The sequence below is a fragment of the Armigeres subalbatus genome, chromosome 3 (genome assembly GCF_024139115.2).
Source record: "Armigeres subalbatus isolate Guangzhou_Male chromosome 3, GZ_Asu_2, whole genome shotgun sequence".
Taxonomy (NCBI): Eukaryota; Metazoa; Arthropoda; class Insecta; order Diptera; family Culicidae; genus Armigeres; species Armigeres subalbatus.
Genome location: NC_085141.1, coordinates 52,469,040 through 52,487,643, shown reverse-complemented (window position 1 = coordinate 52,487,643; position 18,604 = coordinate 52,469,040). Strand labels below are relative to the sequence as shown.

General features: G+C 35.2%; 1 protein-coding gene across 1 annotated transcript in view; it reads left to right on the top strand.

Moving 5' to 3' along the window:
• The first annotated feature begins 6,789 nt into the window (after positions 1–6,789).
• Positions 6,790–18,604, top strand: part of LOC134225398 (nicotinamidase) — a 157,874-nt gene continuing 146,059 nt past the window's right edge. Inside the window, exon 1 of the mRNA XM_062705441.1 lies at positions 6,790–6,980. Coding sequence (XP_062561425.1) covers positions 6,957–6,980 — 24 coding nt within the window. The 5' untranslated portion in view covers positions 6,790–6,956. The remainder of the gene's footprint in view (positions 6,981–18,604) is intronic.

Below are 18,604 nucleotides of genomic sequence, written 5' to 3'. Positions count from 1 at the left end.
TGTATTGCTTTCATAACGTTCATCTATAACGAATACGGGTTTATTCAACAATTAAAAACATAAAAATGTTCTTTCATTTGGATGCCTGCTTCATTTTGATAAGTGGTTGAAAAATAAGAAGATGATTCTCAAAAGTTATTTTACAAGTTTTTTTGCGATATTTTTGAAAAACTCCGATGGTATTTTTACAGGATTATCATCAGAAAACGAAGAAACCTATGAGGATCCTTGTATAAATTCCTTGTAAATAAATTTCCACAGCCTAAGGCGGATCTTTGCAGCATTTAAAATCCGAAAAGTTATAAAGAAATTTTTGGAGGAATATCCGCGGAATTTATTCAATTTCTGCAAGAATTTCTAAAGCGATATCCGCAGGAACTCATGAAGACATTTCCGCAAGTAGGGTCTGAAAATTTTCTGCAGGTTGTTTTGAAAAATTTCCTTGAACTTACATCAAAATCCCTAAAAGAATTTCTGAATACATTCCCAGGGGAGCTTTTGTACAATAAAAGAGCGACTTCTGCAGCAGATCTGAGAGTAGTTGGATTTGTGCAAACATTTCCAAGAAAAATTCCGTGAGAATTCCAGGAGGATCAACCACAGCAATTTCTGGGTTGAATCTGCCCAAAATAATTATGTATTTCTACAGGAATTCTCGAAGAAGTTTTCGCAGATAGTCTCAGAGATTTTGGCTGCAATTCAAATACGGTCAAAATAAAAAAAAACGGTCAAAAAATTGCAAATTAATTTCCACTAAAAATGTTGTCGGAATTTGTGCATGAACTCTTATAGAAACTTGTTACAAGAATTGAAGGAGAAATAACACACAAATAACGAGCTGATTTTTGCTCAATTTAACGTTTTTCTAAATTTTAAGTTATTCTTAAAATTCCCAAAAAAATCTGGTGAAATTTCTGAAAATATTCCTCTGGAATTTCCAAAGAAATTTACGCTTGAAAATCAGGATTTTGACTGGCAAATCAACAGTGCTTAAGCAAACATATTAGATTCTGTATTATTTGTTTCTTGATCCGAATTCAAGGAATTGTTTTATGGAAGTTTTGTTTAAAACCGGAGCTGCATTGTCTAATTCCTTAATCTATACACAAGTTTGTTTTGTGAACACTAATTACAACAAAGTTGCATAATTGATTACTTCAGAAGAAATCACGGTTTTGGCAGATTTTATTATTTGCCAAGTTTATCTGTAAGTTGAAAAGCAGGCCAACCTCCAGTTGGAATAATAAGAAGAATAAGAATATTATAAAAAACGAACTTGAAGAAAAGACGTTCAGTAAATTGCGATAAAAAAAGGAACATATTTCACGTGTATTTGCTTAGAATTTAGTTCAAAGTCGCGCGGATTTGGCGCGGAATGGATTTCATATCGCGCGAAAATGGCGCGGATTTGATTTAAGTAGGCGCGGAAAATATTTCAGGATCTTCGTAACAACCCTGAAATTCTGGCGGAAAAGTTTCCCGAGGTGTAAGGTGGCCTTTAAGGCAGCCTTAATAAGGAAGCGCCTTAATCAGTTTAAATATTTTTCCTATCATATAATACGCGGAATTTTCGAATTTCTGTGCGTATACGTGAACAATTTTTGTTATTGAATTCGACAGCACATACAATTTTAAAATTTGGGGAGACTTGATCCCCTTTTTATGATATCTACGCAATAAATAATTTTTCCTGACAATCCTCCATCATATCTGTTAAATCTACAAAAAATTAGAAGCCTGAGAATTATGACGTTTGAGCGGGTCGCATAATGAACGGAAAATGAACTTTTGTTCGAGAAGACGACCCGCTCAAATGTCAAAACCCATCGGGTGAATGAATTTCATGAACTCCTGCACAGGTCTATGGGGGATCAAGTGTCCCATATTGAAATAATAACCTCAAATCCAAATATCCTAAAACTTTGATGGAGTGTTGACATTAATCATTAAGCATATTTATGGCTTTGTGCTGTGAAAAATCGAAAGCTTTCAAATCGACTTCTATAAAAACATTCTTCATGCCTGCCGTATCCTAACGGAACTATCAATTCTATACTTTCGCCTCTAATTCTATCATGAACATGTGCGTCTAAGTTTGGAAGATGATATTAGCATTTCCATATCATTGTAAATCGTTTAACTTCACGTAGACACACAAAATCATTAATTTAGTAAGAAATCAATGTTTCTGCCAGCATTACCGGACGACCTATGGATTTCGAAGGGCAAAACCGGCAAAACCCATCTTCCTTCTTATCGAATTTTTCCCTTAGTGAAATGATTCCGGATAGCTCCCATTAGCTCTAAAGCCCTATACACTATAAAAAAAATACACGAGAGGACCGTGTGTTTAACACATACATTTGCGCAAATTGTCAAAGCAAATCAATGTCATGTGTAAAACTTACGACATCGATCATTCGAAACTCATCATCCGTTCGTATACCATCCACACGATGTTAACGTGTAAATCAAATCGAATTCAATTGAATCATTTGGCATTTTCGCCATTTTCGCTTGCTTTATGCATGACTTTAAAGTATAATCGAGATGAACTTCATTTGTTAACAAATGAATTTCGTGTTTTAATTCATATTTATATAATGATGAAGTATTTGCAAATTCCGTCCGGAATCCGATTTCCGTTATCGAATCGAAACCCAATTGAAGAAACATTTGTTTTGCTATAACTTCACCGAATCAACAATGGAGTTATAGAAAAAAAAACTTTCTTCGGTTTTCGTCCTTCTAACGGAAATCGCATTCCGGGCGGAACTAATAAAATGAAAACGAATGTAAAAAATATATATGATTAATAAATTGCTCCGTTTAATTAATAAAAATGAATTGGTTGGCTACCAGCGCTTGAGAGTCTTGCCGTCTTCCTCTTCAATAGAACGAAAGTTATGACTTAGCATTATTTGCATCAATCAGCCGGTTATAAAAGTTCCTATGGATAGGTGATGCTTCTAGTTGAAATGCCGTGAGTGTCGTAGTCCGATCTTGATTTATTCCCCATCCCCACCGTCTCCATCGGGAAGTAAACCTTCACCACTGTCCTGCGACAGCTTCCAAATTCCATGTTGGTTTGGTGGATGTACTTGTATGGATTTACTGTTAATGAGAAAGGACATATGTTTTATTGAGGGAGTTGAGGCACGGACGATTTATCTTGTGTGTATTAAATAAATGCTTACCTGTTTGTAAGATGGTAGTAAGTGTTACGGTGATCTTCTAAGCATTCCATTATTTGATGTTTCACGAGCTCAGGAAAGACTCAGGAAAGCTCAGGAGGGAAATGGAATACTCAAATACATCCGGCTGTTTACTAAAAGACGAATATAGTTATAGAACTAGCCACTTATAGAAGCACTTATCATAATCAAATATTACCTGTTGATGGGACGACGGTTGCTAATTCTGTTTAAGTTGTAGTTCAGCGATGTATGACTGGTGCGGTTGGATTGTTGGCCGCTGCTATATAAGATTGTTGGGTACTTATGAGGAGATGAAAAAATACATGGTGATTGTTGCGCATAATAATGCGCCCAACTTGAACATTGTACTAATGATAAATTAGTTTATTACTTGAGGAACCCTAAGCTATCTGAATTACAACTTCATAATTGTGCGCTATTTCTAAGCAGAACAAAAACTGAATTGCGATAGTGAGGAGGTGCGCGCATTGAAAGAAATTACAAATTTCTCACATGCTGCCGCCGAATTAGTAAGTAGGAATGTATTTCTTAGATTTGCTTAAGTAATAAATGTTTTAACAGCTTTGTAGCTGACCCTCAGGAACAAATGAGTCTTCCTGTTTGCTGAAAGAATCGGAGTTCATCGTCACCTTCCGCAATCGCAACAGTGATTATAATATGTTCCACTATAGTGGAACTATCAACCTACCGATTTTACTCCTGATTTCGTCCATGTTCATCGGAGAAATTATTTATAGTTTACAGCGTTTTTTTCGAACCATGTGCTTTCTCGTTGAAAAAGTAACACAATTAAGGCTGTGAACCATTCCACAGATTCGTTTAACTTTTAGTTAAAATTTGACAGTTCGATGGTTATTTCGCCGTGGTTAAAAATAACCCTGCTCCGGAGCATGGTTAGATTTGACAGTTCAATAGTTAAACTTTGTTCGCGAGAAAATTGGCGCCAAATCCATTTCGTTCCGAATAACTACCAATCTGTCAAAACTCAAATGGGTCGGCTTCGGAGTAAAATTTTAACCACGATGGGAAAATAACCATCGAAGTGTCAAATTTTAACTAAAAGTTAAACTAATCGGTGGAATGGTTCACAGCCTAAGTTTGTTTGAATGCATCTCTTATTAGTTTGAGAAAGTTTATAACATTTCATAGACAAACATAAGAAATCGTGGTGTATCAAGTATGAAAATTGCTATAAATAATGACATTTGAACTGAGTTTGTGAAGAACATCTTAGTGATGTGAAATGCATTAGACTCCATGGTGTAAATTGAAATGAAATATTCACATTTTGGAACATATACGACCAATGTGTATTTGTTATCGGTATCCATTGATATGCACATCATATTATGGTGGAACAAGTATGGAATACGACATAAACATTGACATATGAAATGAGTTTGTGACGAACATGTCATCGATGTGAGGTACACCAGACTTGATGGTGTAAGCCGATTGAAAATATCCATATTCCGAAAAACATGAATCGAACGTGTATTTTTTTATCAGTGTAAGATCAATTATTTTGAAATAACACTCAGTTAAATTACGTAGTTCGGCAGTGCTGGCAGAATAAATTATTATTTGCATATGGTTTGAACACTTAATCTTCGAAGCGTTATAACATTTTTCGTGGACGTTCCAGCGACGTGCCTTCTTCAGCAAAGTTTTTCGGCATCCTTTGGGTTATACTTTAACGCAACGTGCCACTTGGTTTATGATGAACTGAAGCCTCTAGTAGTAGAAATGCAAAAATATACGTTCTCCTATACTAATTTCCATACTAACTTCAAACGCGATGCGGAAAGCGAGGAAGCAACCAATTCTGCACAGTTGTTCAGGACAGTTGTTCTAATGTATACTAAAAAATACGTTAGAACAAAACTACTTTAGTCCTCGATAAACAAGGGGGTGATCAAGTCTACCCACCTTCCCCTATAATGGAAAAATAAATTTCCCCATTTTTTTGTTGAACATAGTACCACTGCGTCCATTGAGTTGAACTTTTGTGGTATTACTATAAACTATTTGCTTCTGATTACTATAAACTATTCGCATCTTTAAGGTTGATCACCATTAATCAAGTGAATAACCTAAGACGCGTCTTTTCCCAGTCCGGCAAAATTGAGTTGATAAAACCCACTACCTTTCCAGGATTTGCAGTCCAAATTTCTCCTGGTTGCATAAAGCCACTATTTAGAAATTTAGATCTACACTTGTACAATGCATCACAACTGCAAAGCAGATGTTCCGAGGTTTCACGTTCCATGTTACAGAAACGACAAATATCATTCTGAACCTGGCCAATATTTTTCAAATGATATCTACTCGGGCAATGTCCGGTTATTAGGCCAGTAAAGATGCAAAGAGCTATTTTATTAAGCTCCAAGAGCTTGTTGGTTACTAAAACATTGGGAATTATAAATCTCTTTGATTGAGCACACTTTTTGGCGACCAACCAGTTGGTTTTCAACCTTTGTGCTTCCCAAGATTTCAATTCCAAGTATGATATACCGCAGAACGGTTCTGGGCCAATAAACTGTGTGTTTGAACCTTGTCAGCCAGATCGTCTGCCTTTTCATTACGTTCAATGCCACAATGTCCCGGAACCCAGTCCAGATTTACGGAGTTCTCTTGGCACACGTTTCGCAAAGGATCAGATGAGCGTGGTGGAGAAAAATCGATTTTTTGAACCACCATAATGTCCATATTAGTTAATTCCTTCAAATTTATAGGTAAATTGATAAGGAACATTTACATTAGATGTAATGAAATAATGAAATTTTATTGAAAAACTATCGTTGTAAACTTCATTATTTCTCCTTAGAATAGTCGTATCGTTACTGTATACTATATATAATAGCCCTGTTTGTCTGTCCGGTGACTAGCCAACCAGACGCAGCACGCGGGGAAATTCTCACAAAAAAAAATTACACTTCAATTATTTTTTTCTATCAGATGCACAAAACAAAACCAGTGACAACCTTTGACAACCAGACACAGCATTTGATGAATAAAAATTACAGACAACAGACGTTAAAAATTTTGATTTTTTTATTGCATGAATTTATGAACGGTTTATAAAAAACACTTGCAACGGGCGCTACTGCGTCCAGAAATATACTAGTAGACTATAAACGATGAAATGGAGCTATATTTGTTTGGGTTTATTCATTTTTATATTTTTGGTTTTTTGGTCAGGTTTTGACTTCTTTGTGTGTCGCCACAGAAAACGCCTACATGTAGTCAATTCCAAGGAAATGTATTTTAAACTTTCTCTTAATAATAAAATAGCAAATAAATGTAACTGTCGCATACATTTGTTTATAGTTGCTACTTTATGTAGGATTTTTAACATAATCATTAAACTGTTTGCTAATATAATCTGTTATGTTTGATGGCATAACTCTAGAAGTTTGACAAACACTGATTAGTAACTGATATCACATCACTCAATCAATCACCTTCTCTCACCAACACATTTGCAAAGCCGGTTTCCAAGCAACTCAGAGCAGTGTTTAGTATAGGCATATTTACATATATTCAACATGCGTTGTTGTTATTAGTTGGCAATCTGACTGATATTGGAAAAAACCATTTGAATTTCACTATAATTTGCTTTTGCAGAGAATCACTTTCTCGTTGTGTGTATTTAGAAGAAGTGTTATTGCGTCCAGCGTGTTGTAGCAAGATAACAAGTAAAAGTTGACCTTGAAAAGTGCTTAATTGGTTTCGAGTATGACGACCATGGTTGAATCAGCGGTGAGTATATACACACATGGCGATGCAATTGATGATATCACTTTGTTTATTGAGGAAGGTCGGTTGGTGTTATTGTGAACCACATCTGATTTACTTCTGACTCCGTACATGAAAATACTTGTCAATAATGTAACACAACATAATATTTTTCAAATGGGCCCCTGTCGAAAATCGTGTGGGAAATGTTCGATGATGATTCTCCAGTGTAAGCGATCGCGCGACATGCGCATTATAAATGCTGCGAACGGTGGTCAGGGGAGAGTAGTGTAAAATAATTGTACCTATGTGAATACAATCAATGCGGTCGTTAATCTATAGGAAGCATACGAGTTAGAAGTGTAACTGTTGCTTCTTCAATTTTTACTTTACTCTGTTGAACTTAATCCTAGAATTAAAAAACCCTGATTAATCCACCTAGCGGTGTTGGTGCCTTTCACGTGCAAAAAAAAAAAATACTGAAAATATGAGTGAGTGCTTTTTAGCGTGTTTAGGGTATAGAAAATAGTATTTTGGTCATAACTTCTGATCCCATAGTCCAATCTGGCCAATTTTCAATAGCAAACAATGGGACAGGATTCTTAGTCGAATTGTTGCGAGTAATTCGGCCAATGCTAAGTTCCAAAAAGTGTGTCTACAAAATTTTGTACACATACACACATACACACATAGACACACATACATACATACACACAAACAGACATCATCTCAATTCATCGAGTTGAGTCGATTGGTATATCCCAAGAAACAATTGTTGTTTGAAGAAATGTCTCTTACAGCTACGCTATTCAGCTGTATGTTTAATTATGATTGACTTATTGCATTGATACTACCACAAACAAACAGACATAACACATTAAAGATTCACTCATGAAATTCATCGTCATTCAAACACTAGCGACATCTGTTGATTTCAGTTAGTTGGGCAAATCACGAACCAGATGGCGGTAGTGAGCAAATGTCAGACTCGAGCAAATCCGATGCGAGCGCCACGAGTGATCGATTGGCCAACTAGTGATTATTTGAATCGACCAGTAAATCAGTGAACGATGGAAATTCGACGAGTGTTATGTCTGTTTGTCTGTGATACTACTATACCATCCTTGTTCGCCCAAAAATGGAGAATCTATTCAACAACAGTAGATCTATAAGCATGTTGAAATAAATGTTTAAGCTATCACCTTGCCTCGATTGTTCAACTGCAAAAACCATAAAAGAGCTACAACAACATTAATTCAACGCTTGTTACTACAAAGCTTTATACACGAACTAATAAAGCATTTGTTCAATGTTTTACAAATAAGGCTGTTTGATATACTGTTGTTTGTGTAATATAGAAGATTGGAGGAAACTATTATTCAACATTAGTTTGAGAAATAACGATGGTTTTGGTGGCTATAATACAACTCAATTGTTGTAAGGAATATCTCAAATAAAGCTTATTACAAGTTTCCACAACAAGCATTTTTTTTATAAAAATGTAAAAAGAGGACTAATTCTTACGGATAATTTTTATATTGATATTATTTTATGGCTTTCATGAACTATCGATTTTTCAACTAATTAATTTATAGAACTGTGACTTATTTTTTACATCATCAGCCATTACTACAGTTATCACAATCTCGAAATATGTGAGGCTCGAACCCAGGACCTTTCGATTGACATCCGCTTGCTCTTCCGCTGCTCCATGCAAGGTCATATAAATCGACCAGGGTAACGGTACCAATAGTGGAGGTATTAGTAGATCTACGAAAGAAAATATTTTTTTAAAATTGGGAAATTTACAGCTTTAATATCTTAGCTTAATAGATAAACTAATAAATTTGCTAACAAAAATGAGATAGATGTCATTTAACATTAACAATTACCGAATATTGCTTGCACCACTATGGGTACACTGTTCCTTTAGTGGAGGTAAAAATTAATTTTGGTTCCCATAGTGGTGCTATCCATTGGTTTCTTATGAGACTCGCCACTATTGGTACAGTTGCACCACTATAGGTGCAAGAGAGTCAATTTCGTTAAGGAAAATCATTGTTTTCAATAGTTTTCGAAGCGAAATCTTAGGATAAGTTGCATTTAACAGGACATTTAAAACACGACGCATCAACTGAAACCATCGTAAAGTGTATAAATATGATAAATCTCTACCTCCACTAAGGGTACGGTTACCCCATGTTAAATGTAGTTATAAATTATTTAATACCATATTGAACAATTTTTGCACAAACATTGCATGAACAACATTTGAACATGTTTATTAAATAGAATGTATATGACAGCAATATTGTTGAAAACGTTTGCACAGCAACGTTTATACAAATTCAGCTAAGCATCGAATGTAGTTGCTCCGATTGCAGCTTAAGAATCGTTGAATAATGAATTCTGAAACAACCTGCTCAATCCGTGCGCGCATCTATTGTCCATCACTTTGCTTTAATTTTCGGTAATATGTACCACTCTTTTTGAAATTTTTGAAAGATTTATCAATTTTCACAAAAATTCAATGCACAGTGACATCCGCACAGCCAGATACGACATAATTGATTTTGTCAACAATGATGAATCAATAGAAATTATGTTGTGTTGAACAACATTTGAAAGAACATCACTACACATAAATAAGTAAGTTATTTTAACAGTTATCATACAATAAACTTATTTCACAGTTAATCATCATGTTTGGTTCAAAGGCTTACAATCTAATATAAGACACATTACTTCATTAAATTGTACAACTTCGGCTGCGCTGTTGAATAACAAATTCTAACAAATGTTATTAAGCATCACATAAACATGTTATTCAATATCAACTTGATTACACAAAATAGGATTTATTTTGGTGGAATAAAGTATATTTACAATGAATAATACAACTGTACTTCACCCTGCCAGATAAATTTTAGGGAAACATATGTTAAACTTTTATTCGATGCTTTATTCAAATAACAACAAAACAGGGAACTAATGCGGTGATTGCATTATCAACAAGCTTGTTGATTCATGACTCTGAATTGTTACTTGGGTATAACACTATGGGTATCCGAGCCTTCTATCCAAAATTTGGTTTTGGAGTGATCATGATCTTAGTATGATACTTAGTATACGAGAAAGGCAAAAACACATAAATAAAGTTGAGAAAAAACTACTTTATATAAAATAACGTTGTGGAATGAGGTTAAGAATTCAGTACTGGAAAAGGCCGTGATCCCAACAAACAACGACAAGCTACAAATAAGCATCTAAGTTGAATTATTGTTTATTTGTGATCTTCATAGCTGAATAAAATGGATCCTGAATAATTCCCTAGACAGATTTCATTTCAGCATTTGATTCAACTAATATTCGACTTGGCCTATTTATTTGCTTACCACCTTAATTTGAAGTCGAACTAACGTTTTAGTTTTATCACATTTCAGCACATTGGAGAAGTTTATCAATGTGCTGAACTAATGATTTTATAAATTCTCTGTACGATTATGATGTGATGCTCTAAAAGGGTGGTCGAATTGAGTTTGAATAGTAGATTAATAAGCAAGAATTAGACATTCTTCGTGACCTTTGTCCTTCTTAACCATTGGATTTCACCTTTGTCGAATCTATCGCGCAGTGGAAGAAAATCGCGATGGCTTGAATTGATGATATTTGGATATGATTTATGATTTATTTTCAAGACATTATTAGATTCATTGTCAAGAACACTCGGGCTTTTTATATTCGTGGGACAATTCATAATTATTTGATACATAAATAATTCCTGATCTATAAAGGTGTTGGAGATTATAACCAACATAATTGCTGGAGCAATGAAGAAAATTTATGCAGTTGTTTTAAAGTTGTGCGGAAAAGAACACAAACAAATTCATATAAAATCGACCATATTGCATGTTTGTTACAGATTCCATATGTACTAGTTGTTTCTCTATATGTAAATAAAATTCGATATGTATAGTCATTTACTTGTTGCATGTGTAGTATTGATGGCACAATGATATCGCAACTTGTAATTCAGAGATTTCAAGCAAGGTCGAAAATAAATCCATTAAATTTTCATAAACTCCATTAATATCATTGCGGACGGATTTTATTTTATCGTTTTGACATTATTTTCATATATTTTTTCCCAGTGTTCGATGGTTATGGCTGGCTAAATAATGGTTGAAATAAAAATCTTGTACAGTTATTAACAAACTGTAATTTGACAGATTGACTTGTTGAATAAGAGTCCAATAATGATTCATATTCAGCCATACGATTATTTATGTTATGCGTCGAGTAGGCCAAAACTTACAAATCAAGGATGGCGCGGATGACAACGTTACCGGCGGATGATCAAATGTCAGCCGTTCGAGACCCGATTTAGGAAAATTTTAAAATGATTATATGAAAACAGCAATTTTTTCAACGTACGTTCAATGGAGATCCTGATGATGTTACCCTCAATGCGTTATTTTTTTCGAAAAATTAACATGTAGCTGAATTAAGGCTAAATAAAATGCTTATTAAAGGTTTAACAAATCAGGTAATAAAGTTGTTTTTCAAAATATGATGTTGTAGCTGTATAACTTCTCCAAAATTGTGTGAACAAAGCCTGAACAGAAGTTGCGATAAAAAATAGTACAGACATTATTCAACACAGTGCTGAATTGAGTCATCACACTGATGTTGGGGATCGTCATAAGACAGAGAGAAAAGCGCCGTTTTCTATTTCAGGCGACCAAATGAAAGAATCGTGGGTTCTTTGAACAGTTAAGCCCCAAACGCAATATAACGAACGGCGACGGAAACGGCAAATTTGACAGAAAATATATGGGCTAACTGTCAAATTTTCCATTTCCGTCACCGTTCCGTTGTATTGCGTTTGGGGCTTTACGCATGAGAAGCAGTCATGAAAGGATGCTTAACTTAACCACACTTAACTAAGTTAATTTAAAAGGTATATGCGAAGAATAGTGACTAGCTCATACTCATTGAATTCACCGAGTTTAAAGTGGAAATAAACACAAAAATAAAGCAGATATTGCACACTTTCATGCCCTGTCACGGAACAGATATTTTTTTAGATTTTTGTAGCATGCCATTCATCCTTTGCGTTTCTATAGATATTGAAAGGGGCAGTTATATTGTAAACATCGCGTGTCATCTCTCATTGAAAATGAGAAATTACAGTACATACTGGTTAAGATCTCTCTGTGGAGAATATAGTTACCTTGAATCAGTGATCCAAAATTTAGGTAACATTTACATTTGCTTTTTACAAATAACAGAATAAAATCTTTGTATTGGTGGTGAATTAATAATATAGGACTAAATTTACTTAATTGCAATTCGAAATAATACCTAAACAATATTAGAACATTTGAAATTCAATCGCATTAGGTAAGTGAAGTGAGAGCATGCTTAACAAAGTAAATGTGCACAAATTTGAAATTCAATCGCAGAGCTAAGATGAATAGCAGATTAGAGAGCGCATTTCCCTGCTTCAATCTATTTAACGTCACGAACGAATCGAATATCTCATATTCTGACGTTTGATTTGAACGCACTGTGATCTGACCAGTTTTAAATAGGCAACAATGGGACAGGATTCCTCGTCGGATGTAACCTGTTATGAGCAAATCAGTTACGGACAAGTGCCTTAAAATGAGTTTTTTTTGGCATATATTATCAATTCAGTAGAAAACCGAATGGGCGACTAGCGAAGTTGGATTTTTGAAATCTAATTTCGGAAGTGGTGCGCTGTATAGCGCATCACACCACTTCCGCGCCACTTCCGAAGTAAGGTTTAGCTTACGGATTGTGAGAAAAATCAAACTTCGCTAGTAGCCCATTTCGGTTTTCTACCGAATTGATAATACTAACACAAAATGACATCATCTCAGTTCGTCGAGTAGAGTCGTTTAGTATATAACACGCTAAAAATAAAAAAAAGTCAAGATTGAGTCGAATCCGACTCATTTTTATCAAAAATGGGGCTGGGAATACACAATACAATGACGATTTCGTGAAAGTAGGTGAAAGTAAAGCATGCCATTTCATTATTTATGGATACGACTAATGGGAAGAAAATTTATCTATCTATCTAAGTTAAGGTGGCTCAAATTAGTAAGGGAAAACCTTTTTTCAATTTTTTTGATGGGCTGCCTTCTTATTCGGTTCTATTTGATGCCCAGATGCTCTGGACAAAATTTCAGCCAAATCGGTCAACGTTTGGGCGGTGCTAAACTCGTTGGAAGTTTATATGCAAAAATGTATGCAGAAACATCCAAAAACAGTGATTTGCAGTTGGACGGCACAACTTGGCAAGAAGAACTATGATACTCATCCAGATCTTGAAGAATTTAATAAAGAATGTTATGCAGAAAACCGCGAGAAGATTAGAATTTGCCCGGCCTAGTTATTAGCATTCCTCTGTAGTGGGGTTTGAGCAAATTTCGTTTCTTTTACCTTTAAAAAGAAATAAATTCACCCCTACAACACTCCAGTAATATGCTAATATCTTTGCCTAATAAACTCTAATCTTCTCGCGGTTTTCAGTATTACATTCTGTATTTAATTCTACAAGAACTGAATTGAGTATCATTGTTCTTGATCGTAAATTGTACCGTCCAACTGCAAATCACTGTTTTAGGATGTTTCTGCATACATTTTTCCATATAAACTTCCGACGAGTTTAGCACCGCTCAAACGAAATTTTGTCCAGAGCATCAGGGCATCAAATAGAACCGAATAAGAGAGCGGCCCATCAACATTTTTGAAAAAGTTTTTTTTGAGCCACCCATATCTAAGTGCATTTTACAGCAAACAGATTCTTATTTTAAGTGCATTCGTCAGTTTATTGTAATAGTATATATTACTCAAGTTTTGAGAAGTGCCACTTTTAATGAAAATAAGTCGGATTCGACTCAACTTTAAGTATTTTGCGTTTATGGCGTGGTGGTCTCCGGACCTCCTATAAAAAGTTTGTTCTCAAAGCGAATACTTAGTATACGAGAAAGGTAAAAATAAAAAATCAAATTGTCAAACCAAATAATTTTAATTCAAAATTAAACAAAACTCAAGCAACAGCGACGTCATCGATAACAGAATTTTGTATGAACCAGGTGTGAATAAGAGGTGAATGAGGTGAATGAGAATTTTTGATGAAGGTCAATTTGACCGTACATAGATCATAAAACGACAAATCATTTGTGTTCTAACCATATTCAAATGAATTTTCTGCATGAATGATCATACGTAATCATATAATTCAATCTCCACTAACATATATTGAGAGTTGATCCAAAACCTCGATGACGAACCCAGTCGAGCCCCTCTTCCTATTTGCTGTACGTTCGGTATATTGTACGTGAACAGCTTGTAGTATAGCTACTCATTGTTCTTTCCTCGCGATTGTGCTCATCAAAGGTTCGAGTAACTGTCCAACATTAGGGTGCCGCGCTTGACGTTAAAAAAACATATTTTTCTAAGATTTTTTGTTGACTGAAAGGCCATAAACGACACGAAACAATTTTAGTGAAAATTGAGTGTTTTGCGTATTCGTATTCCTTGAGCTTGAATCTGTAGGTCTCACATTTTTTTAATGTAAAACTAATTGGAAGTTTAATTTAGTCAAATTCAGTTTTAAATGTAACTATAAATTAACAGATTAGCAGATTTTTTTATTGTTGAAGTTAATCTAAGGAGCTGTTGACTACCCAATAAATAATTTAAGCTGAAAGAGACTATTTCTGATTGAATAAACGCTCTATCAGATTCTAAAGCTATTGTCGCGCTTATCTTTTTGCCTTTCTCGTACAACAAAGTTGTACCGAAAGGCTATCATTTCACTACGAAAACGAACTTTTGATAAAAGCCTCGGAGACCCATAGTGTTATATACCAATCGACTCAGCTCGACAAACTGAGCACATGTCTGTCTGTCCGTGTGTATGTATGTGTGTATGTGTGTGTATGTGTGTGCACAAAAGCTAAGAAAAACATTAGACAACTTTTCTTATAGTAATCCTCAACCGATTTCCTCGCAACAAGTTTCATTCGACAGGGGGTAAAGCCTAGTTGATCACTATTGAATTTGATAACGATCGACCGTTGCGTTTAAAAGTTATAAAGAAAATGGTACACCGAACCATATTAGCACCATATAAGGTTGGTGTCTTGGCTAAATGCGAGAAAGGCAGTATCACCACTCTGTGAATTAAGTTGGGTTTTCTAGAATACCGCGGCTCTCTTACGCTCGCATGCCCGACTGCGAAAGTAAACGTCAAGATAGCCGCCGTGTTAAAATATAGGCAGAATTTTCCCGCTCGAAACAAAACCACGTGCTTTTCGCCAAATAACAGCAGTGTTCGGTTGTATTAGTGAGAGGCAACCGGAGTCACTGAGTACATGGAGAGTATTTATCATGGCAAGTGCATACGGTGGATAAGATTTTCATTGACTCTGTCGTGTTAAGTGACCGTTGCGATAACCTGAGAAGCAACCAGCAGGAAGCCGCAGTATTCTATTTTATCTTGAGATGCATAATATTTGTGCATGCTTGTGATACGTAGTAACGATACAGTTTTATTGATCATTAAAAGACAAGTTGTTGAGCAGGGAGGAAGTAATTTTTTACTTATATCCATAAAAGGTCAAAAAATAACACTTTTATGGAGCTTCTGAAGGAAAATTCTGAACAGAACAAAGTTATGGCGTCTACAGCACACATAGCAGGAATTACACAATTTTCGGATTTGATACCTGGTTGCTCCGGGTTGAAACGCAACTTGCAGCGCATGGAGTGGAGAAAGTAATTTTTGTAGAGCCATCAGCAGAAGAAGCTACAAAGCACAAAGGCAGATCTAACGTTGAAACATTATTCTCAAAGTGGTATTTCTCAGAATAGCAAAACGTTTGTAACGTTTTACGTTTTTGTTGTTGTTAATTAATTATTCGTAATCTGAAAATATTATAAGATTAAAATATTAACTTAAAAAAAAGTCGAGTCAAGTACGAGACACTGAAGACGGCCTTACTGTTGAGGTCGAAATACGTATCTGTCAAGATAAAATTAAGTGGTGGAATTCAATGGGATTGTACAAACTCGTCTTATGACAAGTTAAAAAAAAAGCTAGTGTTGATATAATCGAGCTATCTCTGTGCTCAACTCGCGTACATGGAGCATGTTATAAAAGCTCTGCTTTTATAGCATGGCGCTAAATTTAAAATAAGCAATTTAAGTTCGCCATGCTTCTCGGCGCCATGCAAATCATTTGGCGCGATTTTCAAATAATGCATTCTCCTGAAGAATAGTTACAGAGTCGTCTTTTAAAATACTTGAATAGGGCTCAAATTTGAAAAGAGGCACAGATTCTTGGCATAGCTATTTCTTCCGCTCGATCATTTCGCTAGAAGATCGGCAGGAAAGCAGAAGTACGAGATTAGGGATACTTACGTTTTGAGATTATCTTGTGTGATTTGAAGTACAATTTAAAGGTAACATTAGTGAGTGAGTTTATAAAAATGATAAGTGGTGTTAAGCGTTTTGTGTTTCTTTCTTTGTTTAGTGAACTGAGGTCCGTTGTATCGCAAATTCGGCTTGAATTTTTTATTAAATCTACTACCACGAAAAAAGACGATGGCCTATTTCGAACAATTTAATGGAACAACAGTTTTTTCTAAAAAATATCGTTTTGGCGAAAAATGCATCTTTGATTGGTTGATTTCTGGGTTTCATTCACTTTCGTCTCACTTCCATTGACTAATAAAAATTTTAGACTTTTTAGAATATAACCGTACGATCCGTCCGCGCCTTCCGAAAGGATTAGCGGATGGTTTAAGCGCCACTCCTAATGGAGACCATCCACCTGTTCTAGGGTTGCCCGGCCTAAGACCTTTCAGGGGAAAGGGTTATTGTTTTCCAATAATGGAAGGAAAGCGCGAAGATCGACAGGCTACAGGTATTCCAAATAAAAATTACTCCCCCTTCAAAACACGCTCGATCATTAAAAAGAGCAAAGACAATCTAGTTGAAAGCAGAATATCCGCTTACAGTCGTTATCATCATCGGTTGGCTATAAACAGCTCACCCCGATCAGATCTGGAAAAATGGAGAGTGTCCGTTGGTTGGATTCAGGGCCAACCTCCCCAGTAAAAGAATCCCAAAAAAAAGACTACTGAAAAACGATACCGAGTGACATGAAAACCTCCTCTACATTACCTTTTCTCGTTTCCTTTCACCAATCAAGTCGGTTTGTCTGTGGTACCCTATTGCATTTATTAGAACTCGACAAACAATATACATATTCGCAGTTTAATTCATTGCTCTTTATTCTATCGTAGGCCTACATACTATCCATTCAAAAACTCTCTCTCTCTATCTTCACTTCTTCTGTTCACTTCTATTCGCTTCGGTTCTATCGCAATCTACTAGGGGAATTGTGGGTAAAACCGACACTGCGGGTAAAACCGACACCACTTCAAATATCTGATTTCAAGTGATTATCGAACAGAATTTCGACACACTTTGAATAAACGTTTGATTTCTTGTATTTCTAGTCATTTTGTAACTGGTGGAGACGAGTAAGAGTCATAATAAACAGACAATTAGCATTGATCACCATTGAGGAGATGAATTATGTAAAATTTTGGCATCGGTGTATAAGCTTTTACGGCAATAATTTGTTGATTTTCAGTATTTAATCCATCTCTGCTCCATAATTGAACATCATTTTGTGTATGTTGTGGAAAAATAGTTTACTTTCCTAATTGTGAACATCCACATGTATCTCATCATTATTATGTTATCAGTTGGGGTAAATTCGACACCTGCCATCGAATCATGAAATACCTCTGTATTATTAGACTCATCATTCGCATAATATATTTCAAGTATTGAAAAACGAGGCGCCGGGGAATATAACTTAATCATAGACTGATTACATACCATATCATCATTGGGCGTGACAATAGGTCTAGGGGGTAATATTGAGTCATCAAGGAAAAACTTGCAGGTCGGATAACAATCGCGCTGAAAGAAGAATCGTATTTTAAGGCTTATTTTACTCTTAGATATATTCAATCCGTTCTCTAGTGTTGATCTTCGTGATCCATTTTCACTTCTGTAAACATGTAGCTTGTCACCTACGGAACTAGTCATTTTCATTTCTTCTCATAACTGCACCATACGCATTTATTTTAAATCTCCGTTATAAACAGTTTTTTAAAATAAGTGAAATTTAAATGTAGATTAATATTTACAGTAGTTAGTAAATTTGTTACTAACAATCTTATACTCTATATATTTTTATATACTCTATATATATTTGAAGAAACTAAATAAAATATTATATGTGATGATGATTTTAAATATATAAAATTTTGTTCAACCATCGTTTATGAGTGACCCCTAAACATGAATTTCATACACAAATATCAAAATGAATGTTGTTAAACATTTCCAATTATGTTGTAACAACATTTAGAATTGTTCTGATGTACAATTCCATAACGACTTGATGTGTCGGTTTTACCCTCATGTGGTGTCGATCTTACCCGCACCCCAGCTGGTTGGGCTGGAATATGGACTGTTCGTGTTTTCATCATAAATCAAATTCTATCAAGAAATATTGTCCTGAGACCTCA